The 19,583-nt window shown below is 56.1% G+C and overlaps 7 protein-coding genes across 7 annotated transcripts; 3 read left to right on the plus strand and 4 right to left on the minus strand.

Annotated features, from left to right (window-relative positions):
- Positions 1 to 158: 158 nt before the first annotated feature.
- Positions 159 to 3,019, plus strand: M421DRAFT_52627 (uncharacterized protein; the record flags this gene model as incomplete). The annotated part of the gene is made up of 2 exons (XM_033595036.1): positions 159 to 335; positions 386 to 3,019. 2 exons carry the CDS (start codon positions 159 to 161, stop codon positions 3,017 to 3,019), a joined length of 2,811 nt encoding a protein of 936 aa, XP_033453438.1.
- Positions 3,020 to 3,766: 747 nt separating this feature from the next.
- Positions 3,767 to 4,820, minus strand: M421DRAFT_191444 (uncharacterized protein). Its single transcript, XM_033587998.1, has one exon. It carries the CDS (start codon positions 4,524 to 4,526, stop codon positions 3,921 to 3,923), a length of 606 nt encoding a protein of 201 aa, XP_033453439.1. The 5' UTR covers positions 4,527 to 4,820; the 3' UTR covers positions 3,767 to 3,920.
- A 293-nt stretch (positions 4,821 to 5,113) lies between these two features.
- M421DRAFT_52532 (uncharacterized protein) lies at positions 5,114 to 6,388 on the minus strand (the record flags this gene model as incomplete). Its single annotated transcript, XM_033595026.1, has 1 exon — positions 5,114 to 6,388. One exon carries the CDS (start codon positions 6,386 to 6,388, stop codon positions 5,114 to 5,116), a length of 1,275 nt encoding a protein of 424 aa, XP_033453440.1.
- Positions 6,389 to 8,616: 2,228 nt separating this feature from the next.
- M421DRAFT_97408 (uncharacterized protein) lies at positions 8,617 to 11,073 on the minus strand (the record flags this gene model as incomplete). The annotated part of the gene is made up of 4 exons (XM_033598501.1): positions 8,617 to 9,170; positions 9,258 to 10,601; positions 10,649 to 10,910; positions 10,963 to 11,073. 4 exons carry the CDS (start codon positions 11,071 to 11,073, stop codon positions 8,617 to 8,619), a joined length of 2,271 nt encoding a protein of 756 aa, XP_033453441.1.
- Positions 11,074 to 13,992: 2,919 nt separating this feature from the next.
- M421DRAFT_415555 (uncharacterized protein) lies at positions 13,993 to 16,081 on the plus strand. Its single transcript, XM_033590742.1, has 2 exons — positions 13,993 to 14,115; positions 14,165 to 16,081. The coding sequence occupies exons 1-2, from the start codon at positions 14,012 to 14,014 to the stop codon at positions 15,948 to 15,950; spliced, it is 1,890 nt and encodes a 629-aa protein (XP_033453442.1). The 5' UTR covers positions 13,993 to 14,011; the 3' UTR covers positions 15,951 to 16,081.
- A 776-nt stretch (positions 16,082 to 16,857) lies between these two features.
- On the plus strand, positions 16,858 to 17,284 carry M421DRAFT_634 (ribosomal protein S14; the record flags this gene model as incomplete). Its single annotated transcript, XM_033596062.1, has 3 exons — positions 16,858 to 16,919; positions 17,074 to 17,173; positions 17,276 to 17,284. The coding sequence occupies 3 exons, from the start codon at positions 16,858 to 16,860 to the stop codon at positions 17,282 to 17,284; spliced, it is 171 nt and encodes a 56-aa protein (XP_033453443.1).
- Positions 17,285 to 17,989: 705 nt separating this feature from the next.
- M421DRAFT_415556 (carbohydrate esterase family 1 protein) lies at positions 17,990 to 19,299 on the minus strand. The gene has a single exon (XM_033590743.1). The coding sequence runs from the start codon at positions 19,128 to 19,130 to the stop codon at positions 18,138 to 18,140; it is 993 nt and encodes a 330-aa protein (XP_033453444.1). The 5' UTR covers positions 19,131 to 19,299; the 3' UTR covers positions 17,990 to 18,137.
- Between the last annotated feature and the right edge of the window lie 284 nt (positions 19,300 to 19,583).

Here is a 19,583-nt window from a genome sequence, read left to right on the forward strand (position 1 = left end):
CCACTGTTTTCGCCGCAATCAAGCCACAGCTGAGCCACCGCTAACTCTGCTCTGCTAAAAGTTCCCGCTAAAAAACATCTCGAAAGTTGCAATGTGATCAGCGCGGCGACTCTAGCAGACCTCGCACTGCACACGATAGACCTGACACACAGAACACAATGTCGTCTGACAAGGAAATTGGCGCGCCCTTCACGCTGGCGTCGCTGTCGAAGCCAGTCAGCTCCACCAACGGGCGCATACATGCGACAGGCGTGTGCAGCATCAGTGGCATCAAGAAGAGGAAGCGCACAGAAATTGTTGTTGGTGTTGAGGGCGAGTGCATAAGTATTTACAGTGTATGAAGACGACTCACAAGTCTGGAGGCTGCCATCTGACCTCTTGCCAGCTGCAAAACCCTCAACTTGTTACCTCGTATGCGCTCCCGCCCAGCGCATCCTTCACAGCTGCCCCGTACTCGACCTACCGCAAGGGCTCGTCCAAGGCGCCCGCCCACCGCTTCACATACGCCTCGACAACCGAGTCGACTGCCGGCGCAAAGTCGCAGGTGATCTGTTTCCACGAGACCATCCTCGGCGACAATGCAGAGACTGCGAAAACCTCGTACACGCCCTCGAACGGCTCTCAGGTCTCAACAATCGAGTCGGTGCCCGTCGCAGGCGGCAGTTCCAGCAAAGATTCGGCACATGACGTGCTTGCTACCTTCGAGAATGGAGATGTCATCTGCCTGTCGGCTGATCTCTCGACTGTTCGCTGGGTCGCGAACTTGAGGGCAGCAGGCTCACAGAAGGAGGAGACTTTCAAGATTGAGAATGTCACGCTTTCGACTGCACGAAACGTCATGCGAGGACTGTTGCGCAGCAGAGAGGACATTGCAGCTCTTTTGAGCACCGACTCCAGCGAAGCATCTGATCTTTTGGAGCTCACCCAGATCCTGTGCGTCATCGGCCAGAATGCGAACGGCACCAGGACCCTGCAGCTCCTGCAAGTGCAGCCTCGGAACGAAGACCTACCCTCGACGCAGCTACAGCCTCTTAAACACCTGCTCTCGATCAGCCTACCAAAGCCTTCGAGCATTCTGCTCCGCACAGATTCAACAGCCACATACTCTCTCCACGCTACCAGCGGTGCACTGCACATCTTGGTCGATGGCGGCGTCATTTCCTACGACTTGTCGGGAACCGTCCCCAATGTCACTTCCGAGCTGCTACTCAGCGAAGCAAAGATCGACTCCTTCTTGCGCATCTCCCAGGACATTGTCTTCACAACGGCGCCCGGCTCCTGCCGTGTCTTCGACGTAAAGTATAGCTCTCTGCAAGCTTATCTGTCGCTGGGCGCCGCGCCCATCTCGGACGATGCCTCCAAGAAGCGAAAGCACGCTCAGCCAGAGTCTGAACTATCATCCATCACGCCACAAGTGGTGGCATACTACGCTGAGCTCGGCCTTGTCGTAGCTGTCCGTGACGACGAGCTGCTAGGTATGCAGTACGGAGGCACAAACGCACGCAAGCGGGTCAAGACGGAAGGTACTCTGCTCATCGACGCATTGGGCAAGGGTATTGCAAAGCCAAAGCCCAGCGCAGAATCCGCAAAGTGGTCGGACAGGAAAGAGAAGCTCGATCGCTACGCTTCCAAGAGCAAGATTGCAAAATTCGAAGGTGTCCTGGCCTCGTGCTTAGGTATTCCGTTGGAGAAGAAGACAGATGCACAGAGCAAGCAGGAGAACGAAGTACAGGGCGGACCTTTGACCAACGGCGTGGGTCCAAGCATACCGAAGGAAGACGCGATGGTCGTTGAGAAGGTTGAGGACGAGGCCTCTGAGGACCAGCTCCGCAAGTGGAATATCCCCACGGCCATCCCCGAGTCGCAGCGACAGTCCCACCGCCAACACGCCCTCTACGCTCTCAGCAAGATCTTCAAATTCGAAGGCAGCACACTCAAGGTCGCCTTTTTCCCGCCCAACGTCTTCCAATGGCTTCTCCAAATCGGCCATCTAACCAAAGAGTCCATCCGGCGCGCCCACCTCGACGAGGCCCCGGAGCTCGCCCACAACATCCCAAAGGTCACCGACGGCGACATCGTAAAGGCCATCGTAGCATTTGACCCCGAGCTCCACATCCTCTCCGCGGTACTCAACCATAAACACTTCCTACCCATTGGCGAAGTCGTCGAAGCTATCCGCCTTCTCACACAAAGTCTAGACGACAAGCCTTCTACAGCCGACGGCACAATCAAGCTCCTCACTAACGGCACCGCCCCAGCAGACACCGATATGGATCTCGACGTCGAGCTGGACGCCGCAACGACCGAAGTCGACCACGCGCTTACCGTGCTCTCTAACGGCGTAACGCTCCGCTCTAACACCCTACGCCCCGCATTGATACGTCTACACACCTTCCCCGCGCCCGTTATCAGCTCGACGTTGCGCTCCGTGCTGCCGCGTCGCGACCTCGAGTCGCTCATCCGACTGCTTCATTTCGAACTCAAGAACGGCGGCTGGTCGTCTCAATACGATTTTATCCCTTCTCCCTCGGAAGAGTTGCCGGACGACTCCCCAGACGACCACGCGGTGACCATCATCGCGGCCCTGCTGTCCAGCACCTTGGATGCTATCGGTGCCGGCGCCTGGCTGGCGGGCGTCAGCAACCCAGCCGACGCGACGGACGACGGCAAAGACATCATCGACGCGCTGCACGCTGATACTTCCGAAGCGCTCAACGGGTTCTGGGAGGCGAGGTACATGCGTGGTTTGCTGGGCGAGTTCTTGCGGTATGCGGCAAATTTGCCCAAGAGTGCTAAGCCGAGTAGCAAGAGTTTGGAGAACCAGGGCAAGCCGTTTGCAGTCTCGGGGATCAAGGAGGATGATCTGCCTATGCTGCCGCTGGGTGGAAGAGGGGATATGGGCGTTGAGAAGACGAAGCAGGGCAAGGGAGGCAGGAAGGAGGAGAGGAGCAAGCGCGAGATTGGAATGTTGATCTCGAAGAAGGTGCCGAAGTACAGCTTCGAGAGGATCATCGTTTAGGGCGTGGGATGCAGAGATGGGTGGAGGGTGGTGAAGATGGTGAAGTCAATGCCAGACGATTAGATCTGCCACTTTCATCATCTCCCCAAGTCGTCTCGTCTTGCTGTGGACAACATACGACATTACATCCTTAGCCTTGCCATCCCCCCTCCGCGCCAAGAAACCGCAGTGCATTCGGAGCCGCTCACTGCAGAAATCGTCAAGCACAAGCGCCGACTACACCGTCAAATCCCACTCCAGAATCCCACAGCATCGATAGACTTCACAGCACCAACCACGATATTTTCTTCGCCAAAACCAACCCGTCGAATGGCATAGCTCCAGCCAGCAAAGCACCAACCAGAGCGCACCACACCGCAGCGTCTCCCCGGCGCGCACAGCCTCGCAAGAATCCTTTCCATGCCACACGGCGGAGCAAATTCCCTCACACGACCCGCTCAAAGCAGCAAAACCACGCTGAGCGTGCGGAAAACGCGTCCCGAACAGCACGCGTAAGAAGCAATCGCAGTAAGTAAGGAATCACACGCAAGCGGCCCGCAGTCAATGAAACCGCACGTCCGCTTACTGCGCTATCGTTCAGCAACGCAGCCATCGAGCGCGAAGCCGCTGTGCGTCATGATTCACTACAGCATGAGCAGAGCCGCTGCACGCGTCTTGCGTCTTGATCTATGGCACGGCAATCGGTGCGGCTAGACATATATTCGCTCCCGTCACGCATCCCATGTCCATCTTGCATCTTATCTTCTCTTGTCTTCTCTTCTGCTCGTCTGTGCGGCTATCGTGCGTGTCCACACAACACGATATCGTGCCCCGTTTGCTTGCGTCGAGACGGGCCGAGCAGCGGTGGAGAGGCTGCGTGGACGGGTGGAGCAGCGTCTGATCGCCTGGCGGTACCTTGTAGCTATTTGAGTGTGTGCGAGCGACCGAGCCAGGGCGGATGTTGTTGGAGTTGCACGTCTCCGATTTCGTTGGGGGAGGAGCTCGATTCATATTGATAGATTGTATTCGGTGTTTTTGACGTTTGTGCTGGTATGTATGTAATAGAAAGTTGTGGGTATATGCAGTGAAAGACGCCCGTAGGCATGCAAAACCGGATCAAAAGAAGGAGGAGTGCAAAGCGGTCAGCGCTTGACCGTCCTCCATCATGCAACGCTCGCTCGCAATGCCGTGCTTCGTAAATGTCATCAGTTGTTGAATCTTCAATGCCTCTTCCACCCTCGCCTCTCACCCCTCCTCTCACCTCTCCCCTCACCGCCTCCATCCCACAGGAACATCTGGTCTTCCTCTTTGTAACGAGAGTCCACACCCTTCTCTGCCGGCCTCCAGACCCGGGTATAATCGCCCCAGAGTCATGTGGAAGCAAAGCAACTCCTCGCCCAAACGCACAGCGAGGATGTCCTTCGCATCGAGTAAATCTCGAGTAATACGAGCTGGAACCCCCACTCCCGGCGTCGGCGTAAACCGGCTGACCGAGCCTGGACGCGCGTGGAAGCATTCCGGCGGGCATTCCGTCATAAACACGTTTTTCTCTGCAGGTACAATTCTGACTCCACAGCGGTCTGCGCAGCGTGACTGTTGTCACTGTTTCGTGCCGTGACGCATGGCTGGTGTGACCGTTGAAACGGGGCTGAAAATTTTTGCCACCGAGGCGGCTCCGAAGCCATGTGGGACATTGCTCGCTGACCGGAGTAGGTGTTCCGAGCCCTATATCGGAGGATGCAAATGCCTGTGTTTGCGGTAGATGCTGTATCTGAAATCCTGCTCGCGTGTTTCGTCGCACTTCCTACACATTTCCCAGCTCTGCGGTTGTGCGCCGCAAGCGGTAATTCGTAGGAAAGGTCATCTCCACTTGGCGAAGCGCTAGCGCCGCGCGAGGTCATGCGATCCGAGGAAACGTCGAATGCAAGATCATCACTAGGATGTAGCGCCGTCGACGTCAAACGGTTTCCTTGTTCTTCGTGAGTGCGATTTCGTGAACGCTGCGAGGGTCTCGCTGCACGTGTGCCCGACTGTAAATTGCATCCTGAAAAATTCACAGAATGCGGTCCACAGCCTAGCAAATTTGATCCATCTCCTAGTGCATTTGCAAGCGCTTCAGGCCGGGGTGCCAACCCATCGGTTCGGCACACCGCTTGCGCTCTGAAAGGCAGGTGATTTGCAAGAGCCCAATTTCCTCGGCGGGAGCCAAATGCGCGCCTTGCCGACGGCCTTGGTGTCGAGCTTGCCTACGCGGCGCATGTTCATCTCGAGAACGATTACGCGCAGGAAGTCGCTGTTCTCGCGGGGCTCGCGCTGACGGACGGTGGGTGTGGGTGACTGCAAGCGTCCAGCTTCGGAAAACGGATCCGCAGTCTTGCGTCGGCTTCTTGATGACCGGCCACGTCGGTCGTATGTCTGCATCTGGATCATCGGCGCATGGGTGTCGGCATCGGCGTCGATCATGAGCGCATCGTGAAGTTGCATGGACAGCTCCGTGGGGGAGGTGGGAGCAGGCTGTGGGTTGAGATAGCGGCGGAGTGCTGGTGACGGAAGCCCGTCCAGGTGGTTTGGCCGCATTTCGCTGGTGAAGTTGGGTGACAGAATCGATCGAGTAAGAAGATCCTCGGGCGGCACGCTTGGTGCGGTGAAGTTTGAGAATGACTTGGCTGCTTCTTTCAGCGCCTGCAGTGAGGCCGTGAGGTTCGACTTGAACGACTTGAATCTTTCGTTCGATGGCGATATCGTGATGACATCTGGGACATTTGCTTCGGTGAACTCTTCCGGGTCTTCTGCGTTGAAGTGGAGGAGCGGGTGGTCCAAGACACAGTCCTCCTTTGGTGGCGACGAGTAAATCTTCTCGCGGCGCTCGGACAGCGACTTGCGACTCAGTGACTCTGGCGTGCTGAGGTTGTCCCAGTGCGAGGCGTATGAGGGAGAGTCGTAGTCCAGGGAAGGCGGCAATGTCGACAGTGAGTCGCTGGAGATGGATCGTGAAGCGCCAAAACGTCCCCTCTCCTGGTCCAGACTCGGCAGACTGCCGCCATAGTCCGACTCGGATTCGTCAACGCGGCCGAGGAGCAAGTCCATGGGGGACCCGGACAAGGAGGACGCTATCTCCGTGTCGTCTTGCTTCCACTCTTGGATCAGCTCGTCCATGGAGATCCTTCGGTCCGCAGCAGGGCGCTTGCGGCGGCGTTGGGGCTGGCGGGCGGGAATCGATGTGATGGCCAGCAGGGCGGCGACTGCTGGTGGAAGGGCATCTGGGTTGTGGCGCCTGATCGAGCGAGGCGGACGGCCGCTGTTCTGTCCATTCATGCGTACCGTCTGGGCGGAGGATGCTCGCGGCGGGGTGCGAGGCGGTATCACGACGGGACTGGAGTGCTTGAGCATACTTTCCGCGGGCTCAGCGGGCGCGGTGGGCGTTGGGGCGAGGTTGGTGGTGCGCGGTGCGAGTGGCGTCCTCTGGGTTCGCGTGCCCATGGTGTCGTGCGTCTGCTGCGGTCGTCGGCGCGGCGAGGGCGGAGAGTGCTGGAGATATGGGAAGCTTCTCGGCGAGATCATGGTAGGCGAGAGTCCCTGTGAGCGTTTTCCCGTGACTAGCGATGCTCCGAGTCCCAGCACGGCTAGGCAGCTGTGACGTTGCTCGTCTGCGCGTCGGGGACGATTCCTTTACGTTATTGCTGGATCTGGATTGGGTGGCTTGTCTGGCGGGTCAGGGCAGCATCAGACGTGCAGGGTCATGGGCCGGCCGAACGTCCCCGGGCACGCGACAGCAACCGTGAGAGTGATGAGTGGTACAGTAATGTGCAGGAGCGGGCTGGCGAGCGTGTTGGAGTGAGTGTGCGAGCGAGGTTGAGGAGAGACGGGGGGACTACAGCATGATAGACTCATCAGATACGAAGATAGAGCAAGGTCAAGCAGCGCGCAGATGGCACGCAGCGATAAGGCAAGGCAGCACCGCGACGGGTTGCACCGGGACTCAGCGCGCAACAAGGGCTACCGGTATCAGTGTACGACACGCCTGAATAATAACGGCCAGTCGCGTGGGCGAGCCTTCCTATCGAGCACAAGAGCGCACCGGATCAGCGCTGCATGCTACCGTGTCACGGCGCACAGGCGGCCTGTAGACACCCGCCGCTGAGCCTCCTGCCTGCAAGAGCCCAGCGCCTCGCAGCGCTCCACGTCGCGCAGTTGGGCCGATGAGGATCAGATCATCACTGGCAGCCATCCCTGCCTGGGCGGCGCTCCTCTCCGCGATTTGCGACGCCAGGGCTGGTGCTGCCCCACGCTGCATTCCTTCTGGAAGGTCCGCAGAAGCGCTACGACGGGGCCTCTGGGGCGGTGTAGACAGGGCATCCAGCGGCCGGTGAGAACCAGGACTCCTCAGTAGTTGCACTTGCATCTCGCTCTTCCATGACTGTTGCATTGCATCGCTGTTGTCCTCGAGATAAAGATAAGAGCCTGACTCCTCCAGCTTCACGTCGCTATGACCGCATTGTATAACACCGGAGAGCCGCCCGTAGCGTGGGCTAACACGAGCTACCATCTGGCGCTGCTGGCCTGTCAGGTGGCGTCTCCTTATCTCTCCTGCACTCCTGCACTGCGGAACATCTGTCTCGCATGCGCCAAGCCTCCAAGTCCTATCTTTACCCAGTCTTTACCCCAAAATCGCGTTGTGGGGTGCATGCGCGCCATGCTGAAAGCGCCCTGGCCGTCATCGTGAGCTGTGGCTCCTGACCTGGGAACTAATTCGTTGGACATGTGCATGCAGCGGCGTGCCTTTGTTGCCGTTGTATACTTTCTGGTACTTCATGCGTGCCTCCACGCTGCTATAACTTCAAACGACTTGGAAAGCTTTACGCTGCGTTCCCACACGCTCAAAGAACACCTGTCACTTCATCGCACCGACCTTCCGCTTCAGTCCAAGATCTCCCGTAACCCAGAAGCAGAAGGTCGCGCGGTAACAGGCTCCTCAATAGGAAGGCCACCACCCGCATCATCTGGAGGTCTGCAAAAAAAAAAGGCACAGACGTTACACGACCACAGCATGATGGAAAGATTTTTGTATTGTCCTGCGGCCCTCGGCTCAGCCATAATAGTACACGTCTCATCATTGTCAATCAATCCTGCTCGCGAGGATTACCATATGCATCTCGCACCTCGCTACACAAATAAGTGACGACCAAAAAGCAATATCACAGCACAGTGCCCAAGTCGCTATCCAAAACGCCGTCGACTCGCAGGAATTGCGCGAGGACCAAAAATGCAAGAATGGCACGACGTCGGAAACGAAAATTCTTGCCACTGCGGAGGCCGCAGGTCGCATCCTGTGGGTACTTGCATAAGTGACATGCAACATTCCTTGGCTACGCTGGTACGTGGCGATTATCGCTGTCAGTCTTGTCTCGTGTAAAGAGACGAGTCCAAGTGAAAATTTTCAGACACCCAGCGGTGAAAGATTACAGCGAAAGGAAATTTGAAAGCCGTTGCAACGCGTCGAATGAAAAAATCGACCCTCCCAGCATGCCCTCGAAGGATTGTTGACCCAAGGTGTATGCGGTAAGGGTTGCAGAATAGTTTGCTCGGAAAGTTGAGGGCAGATCAAAGCCATCGGCACCTCAGTACACGCTGCCGTCATCAGTCCAGCCAGCTTCGCTGCAGCGAACCATGCGGCCGTCCTGATCCATCATCATGTTGCCTTGGTCGACGCTGCGGATCCCTCTGACCTTCTTGCCTTGGATAGCTCGCGGTGTGGAAGCATGATCAGGCGTCATGCGCTTGGTCTGACTGCTTCGGTAGCTCTGGAAGTCAATGTCACTTTCAGGCGTGTCGTCGGACTGGTCGCTGAATGTCTCCCAATTTTCCGACGCTGCCTGCCCTGAGCCTGTCGAGGATGCTTGTGAAATATGCCGGCTGCTACTCGATGATAACGACAGGGCTGGCGCGTGTGTATAAGATACAGGGTATTCAGGCCGCATCGTCTTCCTGAGTCGATCGTCGTAGGGGTCCTCCGGCGGTATACTGCGGACGATGCTTTCACTGCGCTCGCTGCGGTTGAACTCGAAGCGATTTCTGGGTGTGTCATTTGGGTCAGGTGGAACAAATAGATCCTTCATTCGTGGCGGTGGCGCCAAGGGCGGACCCATCCTCCGCATCGTCGATGATTGTGAGTCTGCCCGCGAGTGCATGGATGCCAACGAGTCACCTCGAGAGTGCGTAGAGTAGTTTGACTCGGCTCGAGACAAAGTAGAATCAGCGCGGTGGAGTGTACCCGGTCGTCGCTCAGGCGAGCCCATTTGCTTCGGTGGCGCTCGTGTAGGGAGTTTCGAAGGACTCTTGGATCCAGATGCTGCTGAAACAGACTGTGCGAAAGGATTGCCACGCATTGTGCTTGCGCCGAAGTTGCCTGTCACTGGTGTCTTCGTTCGAGTGGGTGGCTCGTGGAGTGTCTGACGATGGTTGGTCTGGACGCTGATTGATTGTCCGTGGATGGTGCCAGCACGAGGGCGAGCGGAAGAGTTGCCCCTGGTAAGTGTTCCTTGCTTTGGAGGCATGCTCATATTGGATGGCGTCTTCGCTCGAGGTGGTGGCCCCTTCTGTTCAGCAGCGTACAGCTCATCCAAGTAGCGCTCGCCGTGGACAAGGAACGGTCGGCCCCACTCGCTCTCATAAGCCTCAAGTGTTGCCCTGAGATCTGCTTCGACCTTGGGCAGATCCTTTGCAATGCGTTTACGCATCTTCTCCTCGCGTAGCAGCTTCCCAGGATCTCGTTTCTCGCCCTTCTGGCCGCGGCCCATGAGTCGAGAGGCATCCTGGCTGGATTGCTGGAGCTCAGTGCGCTCTTTGATCAGCTCACGGTGGCGGTCAATCTTCGAGATAACAGGGAGGCGCTGCTCCTTTAGTCTTTCGAGCCTGGAGATCTCTGCCTCATGCGCTGAGAGAAGTGCGTCGCTGCAGACATCAGAGAAGGCAGGTGTGAAGTCCAGCATCTCCTCTTCCGAGAAGTACAGTGCATCCCATAGCTCTTGCAACTTTATCCGCGCTTCCTCGACGAAAATGTGTAAGTTCTGCTGCTTCAGCTCGTTCAGCCTGGAGAGCTCAGACTCGAATTCGTTGATAGTGCGCAGACCGCAGCCACGGTTGCTGGCAAGGAAGTGCTTCCGCTCGCCTGGGTCCACACTGAGGCGCTCCCAGAGCTCCTCGATAGTTGCTCGCAGCTGTGCAATGCGTCGTTCACGGTTACGCTTCTCCTCGATCAGACGGTCTTTCTTCGCTTGCAGGTCGGCCAAGTCAGACTTGTGCAGGCCCAGCTGCTCTGGCGATTCTCTGTGGTGCTGCACTATCATAGAGTCTGTTTGCGCCTGTGGTGTTCCCAGCTCAGCCCAGAGCTGAATAATCTCATGGCATATGACCTGGACTTGGTCCAGACGCTTTGTGTATTCTTCATATACGCGGCTGAATTCGCGGTCCAGCTTGGCGATGTAGGAATCGGAGATGTCGAACGAGGGCGAGATGTTGGCTTCTGGTGCGGTCGGCGGCAGCTTGATCTTTAGGAAGTCGGAGTCGAGATGGGATGCGTACGATTCGAGAGCCTCGGCGATTTCTACACCTGGTCAGCATGGGTGCACGTCTCTGGGAGGGTAGACTGACTCCGTGTCTGCTCGAAGCGCTCCTGGTACTGCTTGGCGACTGCGTTGTGCTTCTCCTTCAGTGCTTTCAGACAGCGTGTTAATGGGTAGGTAATCTGTGTGTCATCGTTCTTGAACCTGGTGCCGTTCTTGCTGTCGTCCATGGAGTCCTGCATCTGCTTGATTGTCTTGATCAGGTGCTGCGCCTCTTCCGTCATCTTATGTTTCTCGTTGGTGACGGTGCGCAGCTGGCCATGGAGCGTGTCTGACAGCGCAGAGAAAAGCTGGAGCAAGGTCAGTCGTGCTTCCTACCGCCATACACGGGCAATTGCGCACCTCTGCCTCGCGAGAGTCGCGCTCATGGCTGGGAACGCCGATCTCGTCGAACAGGCCGTGCAGCTGGCCGATAATGGTGGTGACCTGCTGAGCGAGGTAGCTGGTGTCCATGTTGGCTGCAGACCTGCCAGCGGAGTCGTCCGTCGCGTATGCACTGTGACTGCGCAGCGCAGTGGGGCTCTCCGGCAGTGGTCTCGAGTCTGCAATGCGGCGTGGAGTCGGCCGAGGATGAATGTCGATGCGCGGACGGGGGAGCGCGATCCAAGCGAGGAATCCCGGTCGTCGCAAGAGCTGCAATTAAAGAGAGGAATTGCGCCGACCACGCACAGCACGACCACAGTATGAAAATGTGGGCGCGTCAAGAATACGTTGTTTGCAAGCCCGGAGGTGATGCAATCTTGAACATGGCGATGGGCGGCCTAAGGCCGATCCGCGCGTTTATTTTTGGTAAGAGCACCGTTGCTGTGGGCAACCACCCGCCCGTCAACACGAAAGTTCCGTTTCATCCACATTACCTCCGCTCCACTCGCTGCGCAGACAGCGTTCAACAGAGAAAACTTGGTTGTACCGCAGGGATGTGGTCTTATAGCGTGTGATGCCTCAGCTGAGTCGAAAGTGGTTCTTAAAGACATGATGTAGAAGTAGGAGTGAACCAGCTGCAACCTCCTGAGTGGCCTACATCTGAAAAGGCCCCCTCACCATAACACCACATTCTCGAATGCCATCCCCACTCAACATCGACAAAGACATCGTTCTTGCGTGAACAGTTCGCATCGGCATGATCTCCCGATCGCCGTCGTGTCTGTGCCTCTTGTGCCGTGCCGCTTCACGCACCAACCACTTGTCTGACAGAGCCCCGCTGCACTTGTACCTGCTCCTCATGTTCGCAGCGCCAGAGTGGGGAGGCTGAGGGCGTCTCCCAGCAACCATCGTGACCTTGCTTTCGTTGACCTCAAGAAACTTGGACAACCCGAATACCTGCATAATAAGACAGCCTTGGCTTGTGTCCATGCCTGGACTTCGCAATGTCTCGTGCCATTGCGCAGGGCAACAAGCATGTAAGCGCGTACAATCGGTCTGATGATTCATCTGATGGTTGTGTCGGCACGGTGTCACTGCTTGAAGGATGCCGGACTTACCGCATCGTTGCCTCCACCTTCATTGATCAGGTGGCCTGGAGACAATTATTGATATGCATCAGACGTTTGCACAGCATTTTAACAATAGAAAAATCCTTCTTTTGGCGTGCTAACAACATATACTCCTCAAAGGCTCGGGAGCATAATTCGTCAAGCTTCCTCAGCGACCACACACCTTGTGGAGACGACTTTTAACCCTCAGCAGTCGTCAAAGGCGGGGACCCCGACATCGATGCGAATCTCAGCAGCTAAGCTGCTCTTAAGTACCGTGCCAAAAAACTGGATCGAAGTCTCTCTACTTCTATCACGACAGCTGCAAGTCTCACGAAGCTGACCCACAGACATCATGGTAGTTCAAGGGCTAGGTCCGCTCCAGCGTATGGTGCTCGCGTGTGAGCTGCGTTTCTACCGCGTTTCTACCACGTTTGTAGAAGGTATTTAACATCGAGGCGTCAAGCCAGCCGTGCTCATGGGCGCTGGAGTAGGCTGATTCCACGCTTGACGGGCTGCTAGACTGCGCCAGGGTCCGGTAAGATCACTTGATTCTCACAAGGCGGCGAACTTAGTCATGCGCGAGACTGCCAAGGTAAGCCTCAAAACTCGAATGTTAGCGGGAGAGGCTGGGGCTGTGGGAAAAGGTCGAGATCGACTGGGTCGGTGTTTCCCGGCGTCGCCGGCGAAAGACAAGCAAGCATCCCCGCAAAAGCAGCAGCTTCACCAAACCCAGAACATCACACGATCCTCTTTCGCCTTCCGCTTCGCGTTGGACGAGGCCAGAGCGTCGGATGCCTCGCCGCGACACTTCAGCGCATTTGACCACGAGCTAAGCGTCCCAGTGTCGGACTTCTCAGCTGATGTGCTCTAGAACAGCCACCCTGCGATAATTGCTTCGCTTCACCATGCTTGGATCAACGCAGAGAGCGAATGATCTTGACGACTTGTCCTGTGCCGCTTGCTGACCTTGCAGCGGAGCCGGTATCAAGCTGCGAAAGTCTACGCTTGATCGTCCGGGCGTTCCTGATGCCGAAGAACTCAGAATAGGCCATCATGCAGCTGGGCGGCGTTTTGAGCACAGTTGAAGCTGAAGTGTATCTCGTAAGTACCAAACCTGCAGCCTGGCTACCTCTCTCGTGTTCCATCTGTTGAGACACTGATGCCACTCCGCTTCTGGCAAGGTCCAACGGTCCTGTCGGGAACAGAAAGTAGAACGAGGACCAACAAAGGACCTCGCAACACCCAGTTCCTCAGTTACCATACCGTCGACTATATGTACTGGGGCCTAGTCCACGCTGTCGGCAACCTTGGTGATACCCGGAGCATACTGACCGAATACGAGGTTTTCTTGGCAGTCCTCAGCCTCACGGGTGGAGACTTCTATCTGGGTATACACAAGCTGCGCCAAGGCGTCGAGACTAGCCTCTGCACGAAAATGCTGGCCTTAAGCCTGTTCCGTAGAAGCTTGACCAGGTACACTGGCTACGGCGCGAGCCCGTAAGCTGCTGTATCTGATCCAGCCTCGCACTACCACCTGGATGTACGAGCATGTTGGCCTCTTTGGGTAACTGAAGCCTCTCAAGCCTCGTCAAAAGTCTTGGAAAGTATTGATGGCGGACGCCGGCATCAAGGTGGCATACCCTGGTAAGCTTGATCTGGTAGCCATGCTTGCTTGACTGTTGACCCCAGAACGACTGGATTTACACTATCCGTGGAACCCTGCACGGCAGGCATCGGATGGTCGACACATGGCAAAGTCGCGCAGCTAGAACTTCAATCGACCTCGTTTAGGCCTTCAATGTAGGGACCAGAACGCGAGAGGACGATAACAATGAAGCTGTGCAGGTCAGATATAAGAATCGCATGTCATATCCCTTTAAGACTCATCACAACATCTTTGCTCCCCAACTCTCAAGATGTCTCGTCTTACGCAGTTGACTTCTCTTCTCTCGCTGGCCTCGGCTTGCTTAGCTCAAATTCCCAGCATCATCCCTTTCCAAGTCACAGGATCTCTCGATGGGTAAGTTTCTACTATGGTATTCGTCTTAACTTCGCTGACGTTCACATAGCTGCTCAGCTGGAACAGAGTTCAATGCGGGAGGCACAATCAGTGTCAACGAGTTCTCGATCACTGTCCCTAAGAACCTGATCGTCCAATTTCCCACCGTGTACACTCCCTTCCCAAAACTCTGCAGCGCAGGGGCGGGAGGTTTCGAGACCACAGTCGTTGGCAATATCATCAATGGCAGGCCCATCGCTGGACAGATCCAAGTCGCAGCTCGTTTCGGCCTTGAGGGCAGCCAAGGCTATATTTCTGCCATCAATGATGGTGTATTACAGATTGCCGGAGGACCCAGGGTTCGAATCAACGACCCCGAGGGTGCATTTGCACCCAAAGTCTCACAACAGCCATACTTCGTCATGGACACACAAAACCCATCCGTCTCCTCATTCTCCGGATTCCCCATGTGCATTCAGCACGCTGGCAACGCAGATACTTGCAAGGATTCGAACCGCCCAGCTGGACAGACGAACTTCGACGCGCCTGATCCACTAACAATGGTTCCCTTCAAGGTCGGCGACTTTATCGAGTACTCCGGTCTTCGTAACAACGGAGAAATCCTGGCCCAAACCGTGACAGCTATCAACGTCCAGGTCACAACTAAGGCCTCAGATACTGTACCCAACTACATTCGTGTTGAGGATATGCTCGTCGGTGTTCAAGATACCGCTGCCAACGTTGAGGTTGCCGATATCCGTGTTATCGGTTTCCTCTCAAGCTGCTTAGGTGCTGTTGTCACCATTAGCGCCATCGATGTCGACCCTTGCACAGGCACTGAAAGTTACCGTCGCATCGGCTCTGCTACACCGAGGCAAGAGACTCGCTGCAAGTGGGAGGCTCGTATTGCGACAACCGCACCCTACACCCGCGACTACCTCATCACCACCAACACACCAGTCACTGAGACCAAAAATGGCATCAGGGCAGGTCAGTTCGTCCAGGCTGTCGGCGAATGGATCTTCCCCGAGGTCGACATTCCCGGAACCAATCCACCCCCACTCATCTTCAACGATATCCAGGGCCTTGTCCAAGGTGACTTCCTGGACAGCCAGCAATTCGGACAGCTGAGCCCGTTCCCCGGCGCCAACCCGCCTGCACCCAAGAAACAGTGCAGCGCCAGCGACATTCCTGCCAATAACCCCACGACGCCCTCAACTGATAATCCTTCCACGAGCCCCAACTCACCCCAGACCTTGCCTGTAGCAGCAGCCGCACAATTTGCTGCGGTGCAACGTGTCGGCGCGCTACTTTCATTGGCAGGATCTAACACCGCTCAGGGGCTCAACGATGATGCGCTCAACTTCGCTTGGACCCAGACCGCTCCCTCCACGCCCGCTATCAGCATCGCCAACCCTAGCCAAGCAACTGCTACCTTCACCGCACCAAAGGTCACCACGGAAACGACTTTCAGCTTTACCCTCACAGTCAGCCTCAAGTCCAACGCCACCGCAAGCAGCAAGATCGTTGTCCCCGTGAAGATCAGCCCCACCGCTGCAGACGTCGTGACTATCGACACGTACACATGGGAGTCTCGCCAATCAGGCAGTATCTCCGTATCGTGTAGCTCCAACGTTCGCGACGGCGATAACAAGAAGATGACGCTGCTGATAAACGGTGTGTCCAACATCCCAATGGCAATCAGTGGCGGCAATGGCCGGTGGGCGTACACGGCGAGAAGTACCGCTCGTCCCAACAGGCTGCAGTGTGTGAGCGATCTTGGCGGTAAAAGCGCGGAGAGGACGGGGACGCAGACGACGAGGCGGAGGAAGAGGGGTGTGCTGGGTCTGTTCTAAACTTTCGATGCACATATTTGGAGGCGTCCGGGCTTGTCTGTCACGACTGTACATATTACTTGTCAGGCGTCCGTCGCATGACTGTCCTCAGTAGATTACGATACACCACGAATTCATGATTACCACTTCAATTTTCGTCTGTTAGACTGTGATTGCTCACGTTCCTCCGTTCTTGAAGGGCTGACCAAATGCAGAATACTGTGCAGTGAGAGTCGAATTCTGCGATATCTCCCGTCAGATGGCGATCGCCCCGAGGGCCTCACAAAGACCAGCACTGTGATGTCAAGGCTGACATGTGAGCGGCGAAGCAGCATATACTGTGAACTTCGGCGCTGGCGAAGGGCTAGTGGTTGTTGTCGTCAGCAGCCAGCGATGAGCAATGGGAGTCGGCGACGATAACGATAGGTATGAGCCACACTTGTTTGACCTGGTGTAACTTTGCTCCAAACGAGGCTCAGAACAGCTCTACGCTCCACGTTACCTTCAATCCTTAGGGCAAAACATTCTAAAACCGTGGATCGCCCGGAAGACGGTGCATGGTTCAACAACAGATGTATTTCTCATGGTTTTGCCGTATAAGGAAAGTCCAAATAATGTTGATTGCAGCATTCCGGCGGTATGTCAGCCCTGAGGTTCTTGCAATGTTCTCCCCAATCAGGCGCTAGCGCGTTGTGCGCGAGGAAGTCGCAACTCGCTTAGCCCGCACCCGGAGATTGCCCGGCCTGCAATATTGAATCTCATCAAGTTCGACTCTTGCAGAACGAACCCGTGAACGCCTCAGCCAACGCCCGCTAACCGACAGCCAACTTTTGTCAGTACACCCGCCGAACCGCGAGGATCATTGCAACAGAGTCAGAGCTGACTTTGCCGTTGCAGCGTCACCGAAAACCCCAAGCAACAACACATCATGTCTCACGAGTCGGTCTGGTACTCCCGCCCTAGGACTTACGGCAAGGGCTCCCGCGAGTGGTACGTTTGCGAGCACACATCTTTGCGACAGTAGAGGGCACTGGCAGGCAGCGCACCCGGTGCGATGTGCAGTTATGTGCAGGGGAGTGTTGGAGGGCATACATGGGCTTGAAGGAAGGGCTTAAGAGAACGAAGGCTGACTTGACACTCACAGCCGTGTCTGCACCCATCCCGCTGGTCTCATCCGCAAGTACGGCCTCAACATCTGCCGTCAGTGCTTCCGCGAGAAGGCCGCCGACATTGGTTTCGTCAAGGTACGACCCACCTCCTTCCGCTGCGCCCGGCGCTGCACGCACGTCGAACGCAGAGCTGCTGAGTGCGTTCACAATGCAAGAGCATCGACTAATTTCCCACAGCACCGCTAAATGTACCCACGAGTTCCACGACCGGAGTAGAGGAGGCGCAATGGTGACGCGATGATTCCCTGACGATACGATCTCGACTCGCTTCTCTCCCACAAGCATGAGGGGCGGAGAGCGCCGAGGATGGTCTGGACGGTTCTGCATGGCTTTTAGGGACTTCTTTCCGGTCGACATCGTGTCTGGCTGCAAATAAACAAAATTCCATCCTGATACCAATCGGCATACTCGTGGTTCAGAAATAGTGAACAAGGGCATGCGTAGTGCCAATATCCGAGACCAGACCAGCTAGGATGTATGTGTGCCTGAAAGACGAAGGCCAGGGTTAAGGAAGATGCAGATGAGGGCATGATGAGGGCTGGGCGCATGGTGCGGTGCCGAATGCTATAAGCGCACCGCTCTGCCATCACGGTGCTCGTCCTACACACTCAGGTACTCACAATATGCAGGCCCGGCCCAACGCACCACCAATCACCTGAGGGCGCTGCACCAGTATCCTGTTCCTCATCTTATGTGACAGAGAATCACTGCTGTTGGTTGAACAAACCACATCTCGACCATCGTGGCCGGTTGTTATATTATTTTGGTCAACAATAAGACGCACGCCTGTCGGACCTAGTTGTCAAAGCTTCCCATATCTTAGGACACTGCACACGAGTTCCATCCTCGAGACCCATAATGTGCAAGAAAAGCAACAACTTACAAGCCAGCATAGCATCAGTGGTATTGTACATTCTAAAATTAACGATATGGCATATCTGTATTCGTCCAGCACTTCTCTTATCCATGTTTAGTTGCTCTCCATACCCTCCAGTCCTTCTCATACGTGCCTACGCTTTAACCCAGCCCCGGTCACAACTTACAGCGTCCATTTCCCAAACCACTCCAAGATGAGCGGCGTAGCATCCCAGCTCGTCGGCCCACCGCGCAGCGTCTCAAACGGCTCCCCCTGATTCTTGATGCTCGGCCATCCGTGGCCAAACGCAGAGATGGCCCTGTGAACCACTGTGTCCTGCTTCCCACCGCAGGTCCACCCATACTGCGTTACCGTCCCGCTCTCGACGACAGCGCTCGACGGCCGTGGGTCGCACGCGCTCCGCGTTGCCCAGCCCGCAACCCACTCAGGCACGCGTATGCTAGCAGGCGGCGGCGTGTTGGTCCCGTTGTATGCCACCACCGTGTCCGCGAGCCCGTGCAGGTTTATATACGGCAGGCTCCTGCCGTTCAGCGCAGGCTGGCAATCGCCCTCGAACAAGGGCTCGGTCAGACTCGCGTCGGGGTAGAACGCGCCCGCCACCGTGGCGAACGCAGCGAAGCGCTTGTTCAGCGCGGCGTCGCACATGGCCAGGCCCGTCAGGCCGCCGCCGTTGGACAGGCCCGCCGCGTAGACGCGCGATGTGTCGATGCACAGCATGGCGTTGAGGTGATTCAGCAGCTCGCCGACCAGGATGCGGTCGTCGATTGTCGTGCTGTTGGGCGCGAGCGGGTCGCCGAGCCATTGCACACCGGGGGCCTGGACGTTCATGCCTTCCGGGTACGCGACGATTGTGTTGTTGTTGAACGCGGGGTTGGAGAGCTCGCTGATCTTCTCCATCGACCATGCGGGCTGCTGCTGGCCGTGAAACGCGACGATCAGCGGGGTCGAGACATCGTTGGAGGTCTTGTAGTTCGCGGGGATGTGCAGGATGTATTCGCGCTGTGTTATCTTGCCGATTACGGATTTGGAGGAGAGTGTCAGGTTGTGTGTTGAGGCTCCGGGGGTGAGGTTGGATGGCAGTGTGGTCTTGCAGCCGGAGCTTGCTGCGCTCGCTACTGCGAGGAAGGGGATGAGGTTCAGTACAGAAGATTTCATGATGCTGATGGAGTGAAGAGAAGACACAGGATCATAATAACACAGCAGTTTCGGTGCTATGTATATACTGTCGATACTCTGATGACATTCTGTGCATGTTTGAGCGATGCTCCACTACGGTACAATACGAGCAGCCCAGTCTGTGCTTGCGCGAGAGTGAAGTTGGTGTTGTCAATAAGTAAGGCCGACGGAGATGAAGCTCATGCTGAACCGGGCCGTTGCGGTACGTTGCGGAAGGAGCATTACAGCATCGCGTAAATAGAAGCAGCGCAACCATGGCTGTGCAAATGTTGATATTCATAGATGATGCTAGCTAATGTGGAGATTTACCATTGTGAGTAGTAAATAACGTTGTGTTATAAACGTTGTAATATGCCCGTCTGAACGTGCGCATAGTGTGAGCATTCAGCAAGGCTCTGCAGATCCACAGAAGATATAGTAGAGGAAAAAATA

This window comes from Didymella exigua (genome assembly GCF_010094145.1).
Source record: "Didymella exigua CBS 183.55 unplaced genomic scaffold M421scaffold_2, whole genome shotgun sequence".
NCBI lineage: Eukaryota > Fungi > Ascomycota > Dothideomycetes > Pleosporales > Didymellaceae > Didymella > Didymella exigua.

What these genes read in the sequence shown, in the direction of transcription:
- M421DRAFT_191444 (XM_033587998.1), bottom strand. Translation starts at nt 4,526, where the DNA reads ATGCCCGCCGGAATGCTTCCACGCGCGTCCAGGCTCGGTCAGCCGGTT.
- M421DRAFT_415555 (XM_033590742.1), top strand. Translation starts at nt 14,012, where the DNA reads ATGTCTCGTCTTACGCAGTTGACTTCTCTTCTCTCGCTGGCCTCGGCT. An exon ending in GTCACAGGATCTCTCGATGG is followed by an intron (nt 14,116 to 14,164) that starts GTAAGTTTCTAC and finishes ACGTTCACATAG; the next exon opens with CTGCTCAGCTGGAACAGAGT.
- M421DRAFT_415556 (XM_033590743.1), bottom strand. Translation starts at nt 19,130, where the DNA reads ATGAAATCTTCTGTACTGAACCTCATCCCCTTCCTCGCAGTAGCGAGC.